The 23,896-nt window shown below is 40.2% G+C and overlaps 1 protein-coding gene across 2 annotated transcripts in view; it reads right to left on the bottom strand.

Annotated features, from left to right (window-relative positions):
- Positions 1-12,442, bottom strand: part of PLCE1 (phospholipase C epsilon 1) — a gene marked incomplete at both ends in the record, with an annotated part of 262,284 nt that extends 249,842 nt beyond the window's left edge. For both annotated transcript variants that reach the window (XM_079705006.1, XM_079705007.1), the window contains one exon: positions 11,240-12,442. In XM_079705006.1, the coding sequence (XP_079561132.1) occupies positions 11,240-12,442 (1,203 nt within the window). The remainder of the gene's footprint in view (positions 1-11,239) is intronic.
- Positions 12,443-23,896: the final 11,454 nt, after the last annotated feature.

Below are 23,896 nucleotides of genomic sequence, written 5' to 3'. Positions count from 1 at the left end.
CCTCACACTTCCAAATCATGGTAGCTACCAAATACTTGCCAAAATACAGAAAAACAAAAACTTTGGGAAAAATACTTGCTGGATCCCCATTCTGGGTTTCTAATGTGTTATCTTTACATGTGGACAATTCTTTGCTGCCATTATCAAGTCATTCATTTTGAGGCTCCTGATTTTTCTAGCAACAAATTAGATTTGCACTAGTTCACTCACAATGCTTTTCTTTTAAATTGTGATCCATAACTACCAAGTCTAATCATTCTGGATTTCCTGCGCCAGTCTCAATTTCAAATATTCTGCCCTTCTCTCCTCTCAATAAAAAGTTCCCAGCTTTTCATTTGGAAAATACGGTTGCCACAATAATGGCATTACCCTCACAAAATATCAGTCATGCCAGTCACACCATCATCACGGTGTCCATATTTGGTTTGTGGCCATCAAAAGAAGAACTGGCTGGTCCATCCAGGGCCTGAGACCATTTTCATGGCTTAATTGAAGAGAAAAATAATGCATTTGCTACCAAACAAGCTTTGGATTCACCGATTTAGAACTCAAATGAACTTTCCCCTTGTTCTGGAGAGAGTCTTTCAAGGCTAAGAAATTACTATTTGATGGAAGGGTACACAATCTGGAAAAACTGAAGTCATGTGGCTTTCCCACTGCCAAACTCCTACATGCTGGCTCTTGAGACACATCCACACTCACTATTAAAGTTTCACCATTTATAATTTGGTGCTAAATCTTTCTGAAGCTAGGCTACTCAGCATGGTCTACTGAAAAAATTGATTCCTTATTCTATCAAAACATAGGGATAAGACCAACTAGGTGTCGGTGATAAAAGCTACCCAGTCTCAAGTTGAAGATGACGTTATTAAAACTAGGCTGGCACCATGAAAGGGAAACCAAAGGTGGGATTTCGGCAAGCAGGTTCCACACTCTATGCTTGCAGCATTTCTGAAAGGATACAGCTGATTCTGGTTTTGTTTTGCTGTGTCTGCAGTAGTTTTTGAGTCCCTTTTTCTCCAGGTACCTCAATCTGAATCCTCAGAGCATGGAGTAATAAAAGTTGTAACTGGGGGGAGATTTCATAACGTTGGCCAAGCACTTGAATACACAACCAACTCATTTTTTTTCTCCAGCCCCACAACCTTGTGAAGTATGTGAAAACTTCATTTTAATGGTGTGATTATGGAAAGAAATGTTACTGAGTAATGTTTTTCATACTCAGGTCAATTGCTCAGAATCTTTGAAGGGTCAGAGAAAACTTGAAATTAAAATGGAAAAATACTGAATTATATTCCCGCTAGTTTTGGTTATTTCAGTGTGATCATGAATAAGCTATAGATTCTGAGTCAGATGTGTGCAGTTTGCTTTGGACTTTGTTCTTGCTTACTTACTTATAAAACTTTTAAAATGTCCTTCTAAATTACAGCAATTCAGTAAAAAATTCAAACCTTTGGGCTTGGTTTCTTGCCCCTTGCAGGCTGAGTCATAAAAAATAAATCTTAGCCATTTCAATAGCCAACAGGCCCCTCACATTAAGAATTGGTATTGTTCCCCATGTCTCCCATTTCATCCAAAGGTCACACCCAACTCACATTTGAAGAAAGAAACAGCTCAAGGATTCATCCAGCTCAACATTTGCACATTTAATAAGAGAGCAGAACCTCTGCCAAGTTACCGGGATGAGTTACATCAGAATCTTCCAGGGAAACTTCTGAGGAGCTGTTATGAGCATGGGTTATGGAGGTAGGCAGACCTGGGTTCAAGTCCTGACACTGTGTGAGCTTGGTCCCGTTACTTATTATGAGCATGAAATGAGGATGTTCATAATATCAGTCTCGTAGACAGTTGCTGTGAGCATGAAAGGAGGGAAAAGAGCAAAGACATCTGGGAAGCCCAGGGCCTGGCACCCTGTGAGAGCCCACTAAGTGCTTGCTGATGTACTGCTCCAGGCATTTCAGGCCTTAGCCAGTGATGAAGGAGCATCTCTCCTCTGTCCTGCCATTACTCCAAGTGTTAAAGTGGCAAGTTTCTCTCCAAATCAAACCTCCAGGAGGTACTTCTGGGTGAGGCAGAACACTCACTCACCCCAGAATCCATGGCTGGGACTTAAATCAGCAAGCCATAGCCTGCTGGGGTTTTTAACAGGAAACATTAAGTTAATATATGCAAATCATATACATAGTGTCTGATACGAAGTAGGCAATGAGTCCATGCTGCCCTCAATTTCCTTTATACCCAAAGGAATTAAAATCCTAGGTCCTAACGTGACTTGCTTAAGGTCACACAACCAGTTGATAGTAGAGCTGGAACTGGTACTTAGGTCTTTTTGGAGGGGGTGGGAAGGTGCTACCCCAGGTCTATTATTGAGAGTATTAAGGGGTCAGATGGTTTGAAGGAACTGGCCAAACACCTCCCAAACTCCAACAATGATCTCCTCAACTAACAAACATGGCATGCTGTCCCCATCTCTTTACCACCAACATCATCCCTGACCGTGACTGAGAAACAGAAGCTAGATCCCCTCTGGTCCATGATGGCAATCTGCCTGAACAGACTGGGGGTTCTGAAGGGCAGGGACAGAGCTCCTGGGTCTTGACAGGAGGGGGCTTTCTTTCCTCCCTGGCCCATTGTGGATAACAGCAGAATCAGGTGTTCCCTTATAAACACAAAACATTTGGAAACTTTCTCAAGGGTCTTTACAGCCAGTTGAAATGGTGGGCCAGGAATAAGGAGGTCCAAACATGTCCCTTCTTTGTCTTTTTGGCAAAATCTGTGGAGGTGACAAGCATGGATCTCTGGGTTCACAGGACTGAAAAAGATCCTTTTGAATATCAATGGAAAATTCTGATTCTGTCCTAGGTACTGCACTAAGGAACTGGTTCCAACCTCTGAGGGTCAGGGGAAGGATAGCTAACAAGCTTGCACTGGGTCTGGGGAAGGAGAGAAGACACCGTAAGTGGGTGGAAACCGCCTTTATTCATTTATAATTCAGGGAGTCATTCAAGAAATACGTATTGAGTACTGACTGTCAGAGAAACTCTATACTGGGATCTGTGGTAGGGGGAGGGGACTGGTAGTAAAGACCATGGAGAGAATGTGAAATCTAAGCTCAGGAAGGAAGGATGGGTAGGAATTAGCCAGGTAGAAAGGGGTGTTCTAAGCCAGGGGAAGGCAAACTTGCTGTAGAGGACCAGATAATAAATATTTTAGTCTTTGCAGGCCATACAGTCTGGATTGCAGCTACTCAACTCTGCTGTTACAGGGAGAAATCAGCTGTAAACAACACATAAAGGAATAGGTATGACTGTGTTCCAATAACTTTCATTGGTGAAGAGTAAAATAACTTTCACATGTTATGAAATATTATTATTCTTGTGATTTTTTTGAACCCTTTAAAAATGAGGAACCAGGGCTTCCCTGGTGGCGCAGTGGTTGACAGTCCCCCTGCCGATGCATGGGACACGAGTTCGTGCCCCGGTCCGGGAAGATCCCACATGCCGCGGAGCGGCTGGGCCCGTGAGCCATGGCCACTGAGCCTGTGCGTCTGGAGTCTGTGCTCCGTAACGGGAGAGGCCACAACAGTGAGAGGCCCACGTACCGCAAGAAAAAAAATAAAAATAAAAATGAGGAACCATTCTTAACTTATATTTTAAGAATATCTGTATTAAGGTATATGGGTGTTTAGTCAAGGCCATTCCTGAACTAGGAAGATAATATGCATTTCTAAAGCAAAGATACTCTTAGACCCTCATACCCAGGGCTGGAACTAGGGTGAGACAAGAAAGCTGCCTAGGGCTCAAAATTTAAGGAGGCACTCACTAATAAGTACAGGGTTGGCACTTGCAAGACCCTGCCTCCTTAGATTTTGCACCCTAGGCACCTGCTTGTCTCAGCCCAGGCCTGGCCCTGCTGCACCTGTGCATGATGGAGCATGTTACTATGAAGTGGTGACATCCTCCTCAACCATCACTGCCTCAGATGCCTTCCTTGTGATGCACAAGTTTGCAGGAGACCATCTGGTTCCCAGCCACTGCTCTGTGGAGCAGAATTTGGATAATTAGAAAAATGACTTATATGCATGATAAAAAGCTTGGGCAGAAGAGGAAGGAGAAACTATGCAGACTGGAGTTTGGAGAGAACTGTGGGGAGAAGGAAGATAGAAAGTTTTACTTGAAAGTTGTTGCTGGTCGCATAGTGTAAGAAAGACTAAGAATGAGATCAATATCCAAAGGAAAGGTTTAACAAGATTCACTGTGCATTAAAATTGGAAGCCTTCTTTGCTGCCCTCTTGACTTTCATTCATTATATCTATACCTATACATATATCTAGCTATATATTGCAAATCACAATCTGATAATGGACTTATATCCAAAATACATAAAGAATTCAATAATTTAAAAAAAAATTTTTTTTAATGGGCACAGGATTTGAATAGGCATTTCTCCAAAGATGCATACATGGTCAACAAGCACATGAAAAGATGTTCAACATCACTAGCCATCAGGAAAATGCAAATCAAAACCACAATAAGATATCACTTCATACCCACTAGGATGGCTATAAGCAAAAGATGGACACTAAGAAATGTTGGTCAGAATGTGGGGGAATTAGAACGCTCGCACATTGCTGGTGGGAATGTAAAAAGCTGCAGCTGCTTTGGAAAAAGGTCTGGCAGTTCCTCAAAAAGCTAAGCACAATTATATGACCCAGCAATTCCACTCCTAGTTATATACTCAAGAAAACATATGTCTACACGAAAACGTGTACACGAAAGTTCACAGCCAAAAAGCAGAAAAAAGCCCAATGTCCAGCAACTGATGAATGGATAAAGAAAATGTGGTATATTCACACAATGGAATATTATTCAGCAGAAAAAAGTCACATAGTACTGATACATGCTACAATATAGATGAACTTTGAACCCTGAAAATATTATGCTCAGTGAAAGAAGCCAGTCACAAAAGACTACATACTATATGAGTCCATTCATATGAAAGTCCAGAATAGGGAAATCTATAGACATGGAAAGTAGATTCGTGGATGCTTAGGGCTGGGGGAGGGGGGAAGGGGTGGAGAGAATGGAGGGTGATAGCTAAAGGGTATGGGGTTTTTTTTGAGGTGATAAAAATGTTCTAAAATTGTGGAGATGGTTGCATACATATGTGAATATACCCCAAACCACTGGATTATATACTTTAAATAGGTAAACTGTATGCTACGTGAATTGTATCTCAATAAAGTCATTTTAAAAAGGGAAAAAAAATCAAAGCATTTCTCCTTCCCTCCAAGGAGGTCTATTGGGTTTCAACGTATGGGCTCTCCTTGAAGATCATTGTGTCTTTGTGTTGCTGAAGGCAGAGGTGGTTTTCTGCTGAGTTCTTTCTGAGGGTTTGAGGGGTGATGGCCTAAATGAGAGGGAAGGGGTTGGGGTTCAAGGGCTGAGTGTTGGGGTTAGGGATTTGGATAACTGAGGTCTGTTAAGACCCTTGTTTAATCTGAGGCTCTGAATGCATCCAGGTCCGCTGCTACAACAAAAAACTACTGGATGGGGCTCTTCAGGGTCAGAAAATGACCCTAGCATCATTGTCTGAGAAGAGGTTTTCAGGGAAGATCCTGCCTGAGCCATGAGTTGGTCTAGTCATGGAGGGTCAGGGGATGGTCACCGGCCTCTCCCCCCATTGCCAGAAATGCTTCAATCCTTGAGTGTTGAATCCGCATCACTCCAGGAGGCCTATAAGCCCTAAGGGGACTGCTGTACTTGAGTCAGCACCGGGGGAGGTGGGGAGGGGCGGGGGGAAGAGGGCCACTTCATCATTCATGACTATGGGGAAGTCATTCTATGGGCAGCCTGAGTTCCTCCTGTGTAAAAAATGCACAGTGTGGGTTAGATCAGGCCTCCATCTGATGCTCTTATCTTTGCCCACGGGTTCTGATTCTTTTCAGGCCACATTTTAACCACAGCCCATTTCCAGGGATGGGGCAGGCCTCTCCAGCTGCTAATTCTCATTATGCAGGACATATGGGAAAAAGGAAGAAAAAGAAAAAAATCCTAATCTGATTGTGTCCCAAAGCTAACATAAGAATAACAGTTTATAGCAAAACTTAAAAAAAAAAAAAAAGAGTAACAGTGGCCATGAATACATTCACCTTAAACTACGGCCCAGGGTCAGTGTTTTTCATTCCTTTTTTTTTTTTTTTCTCTCTTTTGTTGCCAAATCCTAGCCAAAGAGCTGGTGTAACTACCGAGATGTAGAAGTAAATTCATTCTAAACTGCTCCAATGCAGCTAATAAGGGAAAGCTGTCCTATTGACAGCCCATCACATTTTCCACTGATGCACTAGATGTGACTCAACTGCACAGGGGCTGGCTGGGAACTGGATTCCCTTTCACTGTGCTCAGCAGGAAGGGGCCAGCATTGTCCTATACCCATGTCATGACCCCGACATAATCCTTAGTAATGGAAGAGGAGGCCTGGCATGTCCCCAAGCACAGGCTTTCAGCTTACCTGGGCACCCTGTGAAATTTTAATTATTTCAAGGTCCAAACTGTACCCAAGTTGCAGGGAGACCAAATTTCCAGATAAGAAAACAAGACATGTTGCTATTTCAACTGCCATCTATTACAACACTGGACAGCAGGGCTCAAAGGATATTTGATCATCCATAACAGTTACAACTTAGAAGATGAATTTATTATCGGTTGGTCCCTTTACACATAATAGAGAAAATAAAGAACCCAGGACATATATGCTGACAAAGGCATTTATGTTAAACACTCAAATATTTTTCACTGCCTCTTAAGTTTAATTTTCTCTGCTAAAGAATAGAATAAAATGTGAAGGAGAAAGACACATTTTAGAAGGCAGAAATCAGAATAGGGAATAGCGGCGTAGAAGCTGGTTTTTAATTTAGTTTTCCTAGTCTGATTTCTAAAAAGTAAAACTTCACTTTTTCTGTTTTGTTGTATATATTCTTTCACGGTAAATCCTCTTGTGGATCAAGGCAGGGAAACAAATGGAGCAATAAAACAGGACCTGGTGGGCTGTCTGCCCTGCCACCTTCACCTTCTCCATGTTCCATCATTCAGTGCACGGAGAGCTAGGTTACATGAGTGATTCCAGCAGAGGCAGGATCCTCTTGTACTTCATATTCAGAATAAGTCTAGGTACTTAAACTCCCCAAAATTCGGGCAAGGGGAGACTGTTTTTTTAAAGGGAAAGCACCTTTAACCAACATTTAACCTGGAGACTTCAGCCACTTGCCAAAATATGCCGTCTTGTTGAGCCAATAAATTGAAAGCAGGCAAGGGGGGTTGTAATTGAATAAGGGGTAGGTTTTAATTTTTTACAGGCAGGAGGAGGAGGATACCAATATGGTTAGTCAGTCAGCAAGCATTAATCCTCATTAATGTCTCCCATTCAAATCCATTCTTCCCTGCACAGCTGTGCAAACATAAATTAACTGGGTCATTTTGACCAAGGCATACAAGAAAAAAAAATTTTAATGTGAGGCAAAGGAACTAATTGGACAAATAACACATACTCTAAACGTGTGGGAGGGATTAAGCAAGCTACCACATCACAGATGGAAGGACATACCTTCAAATGCATACCACGGTAAACATCCCTGTGTGAGAAGGCACCAAAGAGTAGAAGGAGGTGGGGACAGTTCATGACAAAGCGCAAGATAACAGTCCCGGGTGAGAAGAGGGGCCAGGCACCGTGCAGAGGACTTTATGGTAGCATTTCATTTAATCCCCCAAGAACCATTATTCCCAGTTTACCTTTAAGGCAATTAGGGACAAGGAGGTTAAACAACTTGCCCAAGGTCACGTGGCCAGTAGGTGTTGGAGTCAAAGTCACAATTTCAATTCAGGGCGACTGACTCCAGAGACCATGATTCTAAGCATGGCATTGTCCTGTTTTCTTAATACTTGGCATCGTGCTTGCACTATGGAGAGTATACAAAAGGTAGGGTCATTTCTTGACCTTAATAAACTTACAATCTGATTGGAGAGCCAGGACGGACACGTGAAATAATCAAAGAACAGGAACAGGAGCATAACCTTGGGGGTCTGCAGTTTTTTTAGGTGGAGGATGGAATTTACAGGAGCAGGGGAAAGGGGCTATAATTCATCTGTGCAACTTTTGAGAAGGATTTCCACCAGACTCAAACTAAAGAATGAGATGCAGAGACAATACGATACTTCAGAAAATACTGATTCATTCCTGCCATGTTTGAGTGTTCAAAAAAGGCTCTCCCTTCCAGAAATTACCCTTAAGAAAGGACAGGAGAATAAGCACAATGTCATACTTGTATAGCACAGGAAACTATATTCAGTATCTTTAATGGAAAAGAATATGAAAAATTATATATATATATATATATATATATATAAATAAAACAATCACTTTGCTGTGCACCAGAAACTAACACAACATTGTAAATTAACTACAAAAAAAAAAAAAAAAAAGAAAGAACGAACAAACCAACGAACAGGAGGACAATTGGCCCATCCCCCAGCTTCATCTTTAGGGTTAATAAAAATGCCCACAGCCTCCAGGAAGCCCAGACAGAGAGAAGGAGAGAGAAGTTCCTGAGGTTTACTCTGCAGGAGGTGTGGCAGGCTCTCCCAGGCTCCAGAGACTAAGAAGCAGGAAAAAGATGATATGCATCATCTCTTTGGTTCTTTTCTTTGGAAATTACCCATCCCAAGGCCTCTGACAGACAGAAAGGGACAGGTTTCAGCTAGGAACCAGTGAACATTCTCAGAAGAAGTGGCAGGGCTCCAGAAACTGGAGGAATGAATAAAGGCATGCCAAAAATTATTGTGAAATTGACATCAGATTCATGACCCTCATGACTGTATAAGTGTGTGGGGAACTCTGATAATGGTTTCAAGCCATCTACTTCCATTTACTTTGCTGTATTTAAATTTCTGTTGTGTTCTTAATGTTAAGTTTCAAGTGTACATGGATTTTAAAATCAATGCATTTTTAAGTGGGTTGACATGTTGCCATCAGCAGCAGTTTCATGGTCAGCACTGGACAAGTCACCATAGTGCAGGCAGGACACACATTCCTGGAATGAGCTTTTTTCTCCTGTGTGGACAAAATTCTGTCAGAAGAGCTGGGGAACATGTGGGTAGCTGACACCAACTCTTGACTCAGGTTTCATGAGGAACCAGATGAAGATTCAAAACCAAATCCCTTGACACTTGCTGGGTTGAACTGCCCATCAAATGTACAGAGAGAAGGGCCTGCAAGCTGTCACTTTTCAGGCAGGCTCCCAGGGCAGCCCTGACACTCCTGAGAACCAGAGCCAGGTCAGGGAATTTAGGGCAGAGCAAATATTCCCAAAATGTCCTGACCAAAAAGCAAAGAGCTCAGTTTAAGCTCCTGGTCAGTGGTTCTCAACTCCATAGAATCATAGAACCACCAGGGGAACTTTGAGAAATTATTCATGCTGTGCCCTACCCCAGTGGTTCTGATTCAGAGGGTCTGGGGTGGAGCCTGGACATTGATTCTAACACATAACCAGGGTTAGAGCCACTGCGTGGAACAAGAGAAGTCTGAGATACTATGAGCATTAGTGAGTAGGGCTACTCAATCAACATACCATGAAAAGAACAGAATTCTTTCTTTCCTTTGAAAGCTTAATCTAAATTTTATATCTTTCTTGATCTCGAGAAACTAAGAGTGTGAGTTGCCTGGATTACAGGTCCTAGTTATACCACTTAGTAGCTAAGTGACTGTGGGCAAGGTACAGAATTTCCTTGAGACTCCGTTTTCTTAGCAATACAATGGGGTTAATAATCAGACCATATCAGAAGGTAGTTGAGATGACTGCATGAAATCAAATGTGTAAGTTATTTGGCCCAATGCCTGGCACATGTAAAATGCACAATAAACATTAGCTCCCATGGTTGAAGATGATTAAAATAAAAATATACTAGTCATATTTCAATAAAAGGGATGTTCTAGACCAGGTTTTATTTACTGGGCCAGGTTTTAAGGAACTGTGTAAAACTGAAATGCAAGAGTTATAGAAAGGGTTCTTCCATGAAGATCAGTTGAAGGAAGTAGGGCTATTTAGCCAGAGAAGGGAAAAACCGAGATGATACATGGTGCTGGCTTCCGATGCAAGGATCAGGTCCAAGAGTGGGCAGCTAATTGTGTGCATTTCTAAAGCAGGAATCTTAACTTAAAGAGGGGGAACTGTGGATAGAACTCAGAGAGCCCAGAAATTTGGATTAAAAAAATTTTTTTATTAATCTCAAATAGAAATTTAGAATTTCCTTCAATTATGAATGTAAGCAACAAACTTCAGTAATACTAGCAGTACCTGTGATTTTTGTCACCAACAGAAACCACAGATATTTCCATATATTATAGTCATGGAAGAGACCTAAAATAGTATTTATAATTAGGGTGACCAACTGCCCTGGTTTGGCCAAGACTGAGTGGCTTCCCAGAACATGGCACTTGCAGTGCTAAAACTGGTAAAGGCCCAGGTAAACCATTCCCTACTAACATTCAACACTACTTTGAAATTATGATCTTTATCACATTGCTAGATGCCATTATTGCATTATGCCATTATGGTACTCTGCTATAGTACAATTTCAAAATTATCTTGATAAATGTATATCCACATAATCTGTGTCTTTTATGATCCTTTGTACTTCGTTTGATGCATTTAAAAGTGCTCTTCTCAGTTTAAAGACTTTACCAAATTGCCAAAAGGGCCTATGGCATAAAAAGGGTGAAGAGGGAAGAAACTGGGAGCATTGGCTAGGAAACGGAGGAAAACAGATTTAAGTTCCTTTAGGCCTTGCAACCTAAAAGCAAACAATGAGCTACATGGTAGAAGAGGACAGAAGCATGTATCTCCAAAGGACACAACTAGACAATCAGTTGAGGGAGCCATTTTCCCACTCCCAGCTGTCTCCATCTTATAATCCTGTGTACAGGAACCAGGGGCTCTCCCTAATTTCTCCTATCCTGATGACATATGTATGTGTATTTTGTTACTTATATTGTTGTGGCATTAACACAATCTTGATAGCTATCAATTCCAGTATCTGTTAGGTCTACTAGTTTCCAAAAATTACAAATGCTTCCTCTAAGAATCATTTGCCAGAACTGAAAATTTCCCATGAATTAAGACAATGGAGATTTGGATTTTTAAAAAATCAACTTTAAAGAATTGATCAAAAGAAACTTTAACTCTTACCGGATACCACTGGGCTTCTGACAGACATTGGCTCCCATCTTGCCTAGTCACCACTGTTGAGAGCCGTTCCATGACTCTCCCACAAGGCAGTAAGAGACCGTTTCTCTTCCGATCAACGTAACTCCAAGCCCCCAGCCCAATGTGACCAGAAGGCAGAGTTCTCACAATTGCCCTTGTCCCAGTGTATACAGATTTCTTTACTTCCTTGTCATTTTTACAAAATCTCCTCACTAGCCAAGTGGACCGCTCCTTCTTGCTTTTGAATAAATCTTCTTCATCTTCACAATTATCAGGGAAGTCCTCAAAATGGCTCAGAAAGGTCTTGGCAGGTGGACTGCCAGTAAAATCCTCCCCGCAAAAGATGTCACTTGAACATACTACATCGGCCTTCGGGCAAGAGCCTTCAAAGCACAAGTATTTGTCATTCAAGGGGTCACAACGATCATACTGCAGCTGCCTATTCTTACTGTCACAGTTACTTCCCAATTCCATCAGTTTACAAGTATACGCCATGTAATTGTTCTTTTGTTCCCCACCAACAGCAGGTAGTACACAGTTTCCACAATCATCCAAAATCAAGTTATCTGATAGGGGACAGAAAGTGTCTGACATTCTTCTGTCAACTTCATACTGAAAGTGAAATAGCGCCATGTTGCTGTCAGGGTGTGCCCTGCCCGTCTCTACAATGGCTGATTGAGTTCCTAATGGACTAATAATGCCTGCTGGAGGTCCGTCTATTTCCAGTTGAATTCCAGGGAACACCTTTCTTTCCAGTGAAGAAGGGATTCCAGTTTCCAAACACAGGCCTTCCTCTGTGGTAGAATCACACGTTTCATAAACCTGGCTCTGAGGAAGGCCACACTGATGGTTTTTCAGTATGTTGTTGCAGTTAATGTTAAGGTTTTTCACAGAGTCTGGTATGCTTTTCTCCCAGCACTTTTCATTACTGTTCTCATCACTCGTTATTTTCTCCCTTGCTACTGAGAGAATCTGGGGCAAGTTGCTTCCAGAAGATTCTTCTGTAAGTTTGGTCAGTTGTGAGATGGTATGAGAAGTCTCCCCGCTCTGCCTGACAGGATGCGCCTTTGGAACATTGATGTCTGAGACCTTATCATTACTTTCATCTACAGCCGACTGAGCAGATATCACTTTTCGCTGAGTCACAGGTCTGAGAACAGAAGCTGCCATTTCTTCAGAAGTCATCTTGACCAATGAGCAGGCTTTAGCTATTGCTGTTTCTCCCCGTTTGTGATCATGTCAAAATGTTAATAAAACTATGGGTTATTAAAATAATCTCAGGTGTATAAGCCCTCTGAGAAACAAAGTGACAATTCCTTCATTTAGGTGCATTAAGATCCAAATAAATTTCCCCAGTTATCACTTCCTACCATGTGCAGTATGCTCTTCTACATCAAGGTTTTAAGGTGGTAGATCAATTTTCTTTCTTTGGTCATTTGAAGCAATTCTTTCGAAGACTTTTATTCGACATTGCATTCTGTAACCTCTGATTCATCACTGGCTTACAATGATTTTAAAATCCAGTTCGAATGTATCCTGTGAGAAAAAGGGATAATGTCAAACACTGTGGCACTAAACAGATTTTCAAAAATGAACTCATAATTCTAAGCTAAAGCAAAATATGAATCCATTTTGAGTAAGGAGTTTTGCAATCAGAAGTTGTTATCATTTTTTGATTCAATATTTCAGAACTTCTGTTTCCAGCCAGAATGGAGTAACAAGAGACCAGATTTATCTTCCTTCCTTAAACAACTGAAAAAAAATCAGAAAAAAATAATGAAATAATGATTTTCAGATATTGAACAATAGGCAACATAGAACAATGATCCCTGAAAGAAGAAAAAAAACAAATAAGGTGAGCGCTATAAATGCCCTAGCTTACAGCTTGAGAGTTTTTAGGCTACCGGGGAGGGAGATGGGACCCAGATGAAACCCAACAGTGTGTCTAATTTAAAGAGAAGTAGTTGAGAATTCAACGAGGCCAAGGAAGTTAGAGAAAGAAGACACATGAAGTAGAGAGGAGCAAAGATAACGATGATAGCAGGCTTCTCATAGGAACAATACAATCCAGAAGAGAGTGGAGTAAACCTTTAAAGTACTGGGGGAAAATAAATAAATAAATAAATATGTGTGTGTGTATATATATATATATATATATATATATACACTGCCTACTTAGACTTCTATATTCAGCAAAAATCTTTTGAAAACAAAAATGAAATGAGGACTTTTTAGACATATAACGCTGGAAGAATTCATCACTAGCAAACTTACATATAAGAAATGGTAAAAGAAGTCCTTTAGGCAGAAGGAAAATGATACCTGATAGAAATCTGAATCTATAAAAAGAAATAGAGTATGAAAAATGTTAAATATGTGGATAAATACAATTTTTTCTTACTTTTAAAATAACAATATAACTGACCATTTAAAGCAAAAATAGTAACAATGTATTGTGAAGTTACTAACAAATGCAGAAGTGAAATATATGACAATAATAGCACAAAGGTCAAGAGAGAGGAAATGGAAATATATTGTTATAAGATTATTTTCTACATGAATCAGGATAACATTACTTAAAGTCAGGTTGTCATAAGCTAAAGATGTATACTATAAGCCCCAGTGCAACCACTTTAACAAAAAAAATATAGGAAATAAGTAAAGATATTAGAATCTTAAATTTTTTTTCAAATAATAAAAAAGAAGGCAGAAAAAAGGAAAAGGTGAACAAAGAACAGATGCAACAAATGGGAGACAAATGATAGATTTAAACCTTTCAAAGAGCATCTTTGGGCAGTGTTTCTAATTTTTTCCCATAAAGTATGTACATTTTTAACTCCCTCTGCTTCATTTGAATAAATTATTCAGTTGAATGTCAACTGACATAAACATTTTCAATTTGTGAAAGACATTATTTTAAAAAATAATTTAGCCTATTTTACTCTCCAAATTATTGAACCCTGCTCTCCACTGGGAACTGTGTAATAGGCTAGAAAGCCAGGACCTGCTTGCAAGTCTATTAAGGAGAGAGAATTGAACAGATTTCAGTCCAATGTGGCAAGTGCAATTATAAAGGATATTCAAGGCACTCTGGGCCCATAGGGTGCCCATCACAAGTATACTGTTCCTTTATAGGTAAAGCTGTTCTTACCAAGGCAACTGATGGCATTCAGGCTCTGCTGTCAACACCAGATTCGCCCTGTCTTTGCTCTTTGCCACACAGATGTCCCTCTTCTCCTTGCTTCCTCCTTTTCCGCTCTTCCCTTCTTCTCTTACATATATGTCCCCTCAAGCAAGGACAGTCACAAACTCTCACCTGCTTTCAGCACATGCAGGTCTTCACAACCACCCTGAAGGATCAGAGGACACCCTATCGATCATATACATCACAGGGAACAAACCAACCCACCCAGAGCAGTAACATCCTGATACAACATCCTAACCCTTTCCACCTTTTGTGTCTTCCTTCCAACTTGGTTTCTTTCTTATTTTCTTTGGAAAATGCCTCTCTTATTTTTGTAGATATATGCTCAGTATAAAACAATTCAAACAATGCAGAAAAACACACACAATTTTTTTTACCTTAACACAAATTCCACCACCCAGAGATAACCATGATTAATACTATGAGGAACTTCCTTCCAGAATGCTCCCTATGTATTAACATACAGAGATATAAGTATATAATTACACAAATACCAGATCATACTGTACATGCTGTTTTATATCTGCTTTTAAAAATTCAAAACATGAACAACTTTTCATGTCAAGAACTATACTGAATACTTTAATGGCTTATGGCACCAGCTTTCAGTATCTTTGCTCCATTTTTTAGAGGAATGTAATTTTTCAAGCCAAAGCCTTCAGATTGACAGTTCATCCGTCCTTTCTAACCCATGAGGAAGGTAATTCAAGGTAGGTGCTGCTTAAGTCCTGTTCTAAGCATTTTATAATTCTTATCTCATGTAATTCTCACTCAACTCTACCAGATAGTGTGATGGTCTTAAAATATGTCCACAAATTCTGTGATACTCCTCCTTTCAAAATGTGGAGACTGATTCCCCTTTCCTTGAATGTGGGCTGTACTTAGTGACGTCCTCCTAACCCAGACAATGTCATGGAAGTAACAGTGTGTGACTTCTGAGAATAGCTCATAAAAGTCATCGGAGTTTCTTCCTGGCTCTTCCTCTCTTGCTTTCTCTGGGGGAAATCAGCTACCATGTCATAAGGAGAGTTCCCTGTGGCAAGAACTGAAGCCTCCTGCCAATGGCTACTTGAGTGAGCCATCTTGGAAAGTAATCCTCCAACCCCAGTCAAGGCTCCACATGAAGGCAGCCTTAGTCGACTTCTTGACTGTAATCTCACCAGCGACTCAGAGCCAAAAGCACTCACCTGAGCCCTTTCCAAATTCCTGACCCACAGAAACTGTGAGATAATAAATGTTTATTGTTTTGAGGCGTTAAGTTTTGGGGATAATTTGTTGCACAGCAATAAGTAACTAATATAGATGAGTTCCATCATTATCCACGTTTGAGAGATTAAAAACCCAAGCAGAGAAAAGCTAAGTCACTTGCCAAAGATCACACAGCTGGAAAATGGTGAAGTCAGGATTCAAATCCAAGAAGCCTGACTCTAGAACCTATGCTCTTCTCCATAGTTATGCTGCTTTCTTTGCTATCTAGTCTAAAACTCCACAGGTTTGAATTTCTGATGTCCCCTGGCTACAGAGAGCGATGGCTCCTGGGAGGATCCTCTTTTATTTGCATTTGTCTCTGGAAGAGGCTGAGGTTTCTGTTTTGCCTCCAGGTGTAACCAGGACTGAGCAACATCCCAGGAAAATGACTCCCTGGAGCACTGACTTGGCTCCATCTCACGTCATTCCTTTATTCGATAAATATTTATTGAGTACAAAATTAAATGAGGCAAGGATGTGCCCTTGATTTCCTTACAAGCTAATGCATCATCGGTTAAGATACAGTGCAAATAAGGTGATGATGATCTGGGTTAACACAGAGGAAGAGCATCTAAATCAGATGGTGGGCACAAGGTGGGAGTGACTGCAGGAAGTATTTCTTGGAAAAGATGATGACCGAGCTGAGGTATGAAAGACAAAATGGAGTTAGCTAGAAAAGAGGTGTACGGACTTTTACGAGAAGAGCAATCGTGGACTCTCCTAGAGAGAAACAGTAAGACACTGGCGCCTAGCAATTCCGGCAAATATTTTAACCACTTTGCGGCTTGATTTCTTCTCCTGTAAAATTGAAATAAAATCACCTACTCCATAAAACTGTGAAGGAAATGTTCTGAAAACCAAAAGTTCAGTGCAAATGTTTGTTATTCTATGCCTTGTAAATGTCTTGATGAGAGAAGATGACCAGAGTTTAGCAGCTCTGTTGTATTTGTGACATGGTGTTGAATTACTTTTGCCAGATTCACACACTCCACTCCTCAGGTCCAGTCAAATTTGAATTTCTATTCTATAACTGGGATTGACTCCCTGAATCTCAGCTGCATGACCACAGCTGGTTATATGATCAATCTCGAACTGCCCTTACCACATGTATAACGTTGGAATGAAACATACATGTTGCAAATGTCAGCAGTGCCTGGCCCATCAGTAAATGTTAATTTTCTACCTATCTCCTCTAGGTTGTCTTTAAGGGAAGCTGGGTTTGGTTAGAGTTATAGTTAGCATTAGACTGTTAACTGAAGAAAAGCTGAAGCCCGAATGAAGATCAGAGTCTAACAGATTTGAAAAAGAAAGGGATGGAAAAAAAGATTCTTCATTTCTTAATGTGCACAGGTTTGTGGGGAAGATTGGAGAAGGGCCAGCCTGGGAGAGGTCAAGCAATATGTGAGTTAAGAATATGGCAGAACAAGAGAAGACTTGTCAAGGTAGCATTTCCAAGCTAGAGATGAATTGGGATAGATAATGTGTCAAGGGAAATGACTGGCCAGGAAGTAAAGTTATGGAGACGCAGGGGGTGCTAGAAATCCTAGCCAATCCTAGCTAGAAATCCTAGCCAATCCTAGCTAGAAATCATAGCCAAATCTTGTAGTAGGACAAGAAAAAGAAATGCAAGGTATAAGAAGAATCAGGAGTGTCACAGAGTAAGTTTTCAGCTTCAGAGTAGGGGAATATCAGTCACAAATAACCTTGTTGATAAGTTTCCATAGGCTAAATCAGGGGGTTAGCAAACTATAGCACCAGGCCAAAATCTGGCCTGCTATCTGTTTTTGTAAATAAAATTTTGTAGGAACACAGTCACGGCCATTCATTTATATAATGTCCATGGTTACTTTCACATTACAGTGGTAGAGTTGAGAAATTGTGACAGAGACCATGTGACCTGCAAAGCCAGAAATATTTACCATCTAGCCCTTTATAGAAAAAGTTTATCAAACTACACACTAAATAAATGAGTTAACAAAATGCCTCTTTAGAGCCAGAAAACTAAGCGTGAGGCTTATTAGCCATTTTCATATATTTGAAGAACTGAGATGAGGAAAAAGGCTTGTTTCATAGTTTCAAAAGGTAAGATCAGGGCCAAAACAAATGAATTATTGGGGAGGCATGCTTTGGCTTAGTTTGATAAATAATTCCCTAACTTTTAGAGCTGTTCCACAAAGGACAGGCTATCTTGGATAACAGTCTTCTCCTCATTGTTGATAGAAAGATTTAAACAGGAGAGGTACGATGTTCAGCATAGTAGGTATTCAATGTCTGTTGAACAAATAATAGAGTGAATGAATGACTGCCTATAATGTTTAATTATAAAAACAATGGCTAATACTTATTGAGCATGTATTGTATGTCAGGCATGTTCTAAGCACAGTGTACGTATTATCTCATTTCATCTTCATCCTTTTTTTTTTTTTTTGCGGTATGCGGGCTTCTCACTGTTGTGGCCTCTCCCATTGTGGAGCACAGGCTCTGGATGCGCAGGCTCAGCGGCCATGGCTTACGGGCCAAGCCACTCCGCGGCATGTGGGATCTTCCCGGACCGGGGCACGAACCTGTGTCCCCTGCATCGGCAGGCAGACTCTCAACCACTGTGCCACCAGGGAAGCCCTCATCTTCATCTTTTATCTCATAAAATTATCAGTAGGGTAACAGAGACTTGCTAATTGTCCCCCCAAATCTGTTCTCATTTTCCTCAATAATAGAACTTCTGAATTTTAGTGAAGTATATGGCCATCCCTTTATTAGCCTCCCCTACAGCTAGATGTAGTAATACAAGTAAGTTAGTGCTAATTAGATATAAGCAAAATGGTTTGCTACTTATGGACAGTGTCCTTGAAGGGAGAGAGTGTGCCCTTCTCTTCCTCCTCTTTCTCCCTTCTGCTGGCTGCAGGGAAGGCATGATGGCTGGAGCTAAAGCAGCCATAACAGACTGTGAGGTAAACATGAGAACAGATGCCTTGCACAGCAAAGAAACAAGATAGAAGCCACTGTGCCTGTTTCCTAGATTTGGAAGAGAGAAAAATAAAACGCTATCTTCTTTAAGCTACCACTATTTTAGCTTTTCTGTCACAGGCATCCAGATCTGTTCCTAACTAATAAAGGTGAGTACTATTGTCATCCCCATTTTATGAATGAGGCTCAGAGTATTTGAGTGACTTATCTAAGAGTACAGAGGAGTGTAACAAGAAGCTATATAGAAAATTCCTGCATTGGAGGGAAAGTTATAGTCCCTAATTCCTACTACATCTCCAATTTTATGCTCTTAAACCAGATGGAATGCTTTGTGTCATAAAAAATAGTAAAATTAGAAAAATATTAAATACAAGTATATTGTCTTTTCTAACTGTAGGTGTTGGAAGGAGGTGGAGTATAACAACAACAACAAAAAACTAATCTACTAGACAACTGTCAATTATTTATTAAGCACCTGTTATATTCCACAGGGTTCAGAAAGCAAGATGGCCAAGGACCAGGGGATCAGTAAAGCTCTGATGGAGGGAGGTTTGAGCTGGAACTTTACAAAGAGGTAGCAATTATTTTTATCCATATTCGGGTAGAATGAGCATTGTAAAGAAAGTTGAAGAAAATATAATGCATAACCATGAATTCATCTGAAGCTCGTAGGAGAACATTTCAACTAATCAAAGAAACTGAAAATTGCTCAGTAATTTCACCGTCATGGAAGAGAAATACTAGGGTAACCATCAAAGTTGGTAACAGAATAAGTTCTATTTGCATCTTAACTTACAGGATTTTATAGAGTCCCTTTGAGTATCATGTGTATGACAGACAAACAACCATGCCACAGTTATTTACTTATGCATGCTCTTCTCCAAAGTCCACTCAGCAAAGAGATTAAAGAAAATATTATGTCTGCACAACCCTTTCCTCCCTTTCTCCCAACCACAGGCACATGGAGTGCACAGTTGTAGGTGTATGCACACACCCACACCCAAACTCTGCATGATATGAGTCAGTCTTCACTCTTTCTTCTCCGGTGAATGTCTGCTGTTCCAGCCTCTCCTAACCTCCTTTCTCTGAACTATGATGACAGAAATTCCTTAAGTCACAAAGAAACAAAAATTTTAAAACACTCCCAAAAGGCACTGGTGTACCCATCTAGATCATTTTCCAAGACCCCAACGACTTAACCCTTTGTGACTTCTACTCTCTTTATTAGAAAAGTTTCAGAGTTTGATGCTAGACTTATGACCCAGAAAACTCAGAGAGACCTTAATCTTTCTACTCTGTGTACACTGGATATCAGGAGTTGATTTGATAGGTGGATGAGAAAGTTACACAAATAAATATTTTTGAATGAATACATTGATAGGTCTGCCAATACAGTAACATGGAGGATCACAAAAAAAGTTTGTCTATACAGGTTAATTCTCAACTGTAAAACTCCCAAGGAAAGGAAATCCTCACTGTAAATACAGCCTCCAGTCAGCTTGCAAATTGCCCCTTCTCTCCCTATTGCTCTTCCAGAAATACAGGGATACAGACATTAATAGAATGTAACTTTAAGCCAAGAGCGGAGGCAAATAGGATTATGGTGTTGACACTCACAGGACGCATGCACACAGAGATTCATGTTTCTGATAAGATGATGAGAAGAGAGAAAAGTGGGCAGTAGAAGATGGTATTTGACCCTCCATGATTTAGTCCCAATCAATTTTTTCCAGTTTCATCTCAGACCAATACCCTCAAGGAAAAGACATCCTGTCACACTGTTCTTTTTGCCCTTTATTGAACCAGCCTAGTACCTAATGCCTCTTGCATTTCCCTTACTACTGTCTTCTAATAACTAAGACTCCATCACCCCGCTTAAACAGCATCTCCTCTCTATAGCCCTCTCTGATGCTCACTTGTCAGCATTAATTGCTCTCATCTGTGTTTCCCATACTTCTTCCCACATCTCACCATAGCATGTCACGGCACACTATATTGTAGTTATTGATAATGTAGGACCCCTGCGTGGATTGAGAGCTTTTGAAAAACAAAGACCTTGCATCTTCAAACTTAAGGAGTTTTATAGAGACCCTGCACCCCACATTCCTGGCTTATACCTAGGCATATACTTGGTCTCAAAAGGCATTTGACTCTCTCCTTCTGTTCCATGGCTATTTGAGCCCAATCCTTGCCCCTTAGAACCCACTGGAACTTAAGAGATTCCAGTCTCCCAAATTCTAACCTCCTCCTCTTTCAATCCATCCCATACAATTTTTAGAAAAATCTTCCCCAAACACTATTCTCATCCTTTCATCCACACCAGTTGAGAAGGAACAGAGCGTCACATTATTTAGTGTGGCAAATCCAAACCTTACCCCAATCCTCAAGAATATTATCAATCTGGGACTTCCCTGGTGGTGCAGTGGTTAAGAATCTGCCTGCCAATGCAGGGGACACGGGTTCAATCCCAGGTTCAGGAAGACCCCACATGCCGTGGAACAACTAAGCCCGCGAGCCGCAACTACTGAGCCCACATGCCTCAACTACTGAAGCCTGCACACCTAGAGCCCGCGCACCGCAACGAAGAGTAGCCCCCGCTCTCCACAACTAGTTCTCTCCACGCACAGCAACAAAGTCCAATGCAGCCAAAAATAAATTTGAAAAATTAAAAAAAAAAGAATATCATCAATCTGCAAGGACTTTGTTTCGGATTGGTTTTAATCAATGTATCAATTTGGAGAAAGATAACATCCTAACCATACTGAGGCTTCTAATCCATAAACATGATGTAGCTAACTCATACTAGTGCTTCTCTCTCCACATATATATGAGTATATGTAGGTATATGTATACACACATCTCTGTATATATATACATATCTTCTCTTTTTTGCTGTTTCATAACTATTTTATTGTGATTTAAAAGCTTTGCCCAAAACAATATCTGATTTCCTCAGAGATAATATTTAAGTTGAAATACCTTTGTATTAAAACTCGATTAGATGTCATGGACATCTAATAGTATTTTAAAAATAAAATACTGGGAGCAAGATGTGCCTTAGAATTAAATTGGTTTTATTGTTTTTAAGTAGAATAATGCCTGCATGTTTACTGTTTTTATGAATGTGACATATTGTGTGATAGCTAGGCCTAGCAGCTGTCTCATGGTGAGTGATACTTATATAAGAGGAACCTAAAAAAAGAAAACTGTAGATCCTGGGGGAAAGAGGGACTCTTCTTGACTATTTTCGGCATGCCATAGATGGAAGAGCTGCTGCAGGGCCAGGCTGCTTTCACAGTGTGTGTGTCACTCGCAGAACGTCACACAGATAACTGTGAGTGCTCGCAGGAGGCAGAGGACAGCAGGTGTGTAAAGTGGCCATGCTGTGTAGAGGCAGGGCCAACCACACAGCCCTCTGGAGTCTCAGGGAAGAGCAATTGTTGTCTGAATGTGAACTCTTAATAGATTATTAACATAAAGTATTTTCTTATAATCCTCAAGAATTTTTGGCTCATCTGGAACCTTTCGTGAAGGTAGTGGAGGGCTACCAAGGCAGCTAGATCTGAGAAGCCACAATCCTGGAGAGCAGGGAAGCCCAGAGAAGAAAGTCTGACATTTGCTTCCACCTTGTCCTACAATGAATTTGCTGCTTTGAAAATGATGGTTGGCTCTCTACAAAACAGAAACAGACTCACAGACATAGGGAACAGACGTGTGGTTGCCAAAAGGGAGGGGGGATGAGGGAGGGATGGACTGGGAGTTTAGGGTTAGTAGATGTCAACTGTTACATATAGAATGGATAAACAACAAGGTCCTACTGTATAGCACAGAGAACTATATTCAGTATCTTGGGATAAACCATAATGGAAAAGAACATAAAAAAGAATGTATATATGTGTATAACTGAGTCACTTTGTTGTACAGCAGAAATTAACACATTGTAAATCAACTATACTTCAATAAAAAAGTTAAAAAAATAACGAAAATGGAAAGTGATGGTTGAGAGGCTCAGACATAGATTACACCAATTAATATTTTGTATTCATCTATATAGAGGTCTTGCACATCTTTTGTTAAATTTGTTCCTATGTCGGTGCTGCTATTGTAAATGGAATTATTTTACATTTCATTTTCTAGTTGTTTGCTGCTAGAATGCAGAAATACAATTGATTATTGTGTGTAGACATTATAACTTATACCCTTGCTAAGGTCACTTATTACTTCTAGCAGATAATGTGTAGGTGACTTAGAATTTTCTGCAGGGACATCCATGTCATCTTCAAATAAAGAGTTTTGCTTCTTTCTTTCTAAAATGTATACATTTTTTTCCTTTTCTTCCTTTTCTGCACTTGCTAGGATCTCCAATTTTGATGCTAATATAAGTACAAAGAGTGCTTATCCTTCCCATGTTCTCAGTCTTAGAGAGTATTCTATACGTGATTACTTAATAGGATGTTAGGTGTAGGTGTCTCATAAATGCCCTTTGTTAAACTGAGCATGTTTCTTTATATTCCTAGTTTGCTGGAATTTTTATCATAAATGAGTTTTGCCCAATGCTTTTTTTTCTGCATTTATTGAGATAACTGTATAATTTTCTCCTCTAATAAATTAACATGGTTTAGGAATGCAAGAGATTTCTGTGCATTAATTTTGTATCCTGCTACTTTACCAAATTCATTGATTAGCTCTAGTAGTTTTCTGGTAGCATCTTTAGGATTCTCTATGTAGAGTATCATGTCATCTGCAAACAGTGACAGTTTTACTTCTTTCCCAATTTGGATTCCTTTTCTTTCTTTTTCTTCTCTGACTGCCGTGGCTAAAACTTCCAAAACTATGTTGAATAACAGTGGTGAGAGTGGACAACCTTGGCTTGTTCCTGATCTTAGAGGAAATGGTTTCAGTTTTTCACCATTGAGAACGATGTTGGCTGTGGGTCTGTCATATATGGCCTTTATTATGTTGAGGTAGTTCCCTCTGTGCCCACTTTCTGGAGAGTTCTTATCATAAGTGGTTGTTGAATTTTGTCGAAAGCTTTTTCTGCGTCTGTTGAGATTATCATATGGTTTTTATCCTTCACTTTATTAATATGGTATATCACATTGATTGATTTGCATATATTGAAGAATCCTTGCATTCCTGGGATAAACTCCACTTTAAAGGATGCTCAACATCACTAATCATTAGAAAAATGCAAATCAAAACCACAATGAGGTATCACCTCT

Source organism: Hyperoodon ampullatus (genome assembly GCF_949752795.1).
Source record: "Hyperoodon ampullatus genome assembly, chromosome: 1".
Taxonomy (NCBI): Eukaryota; Metazoa; Chordata; class Mammalia; order Artiodactyla; family Ziphiidae; genus Hyperoodon; species Hyperoodon ampullatus.
The sequence above is the reverse complement of the archived record's forward strand: the minus strand, read 5'-3'. Positions and strand labels throughout refer to the sequence as shown.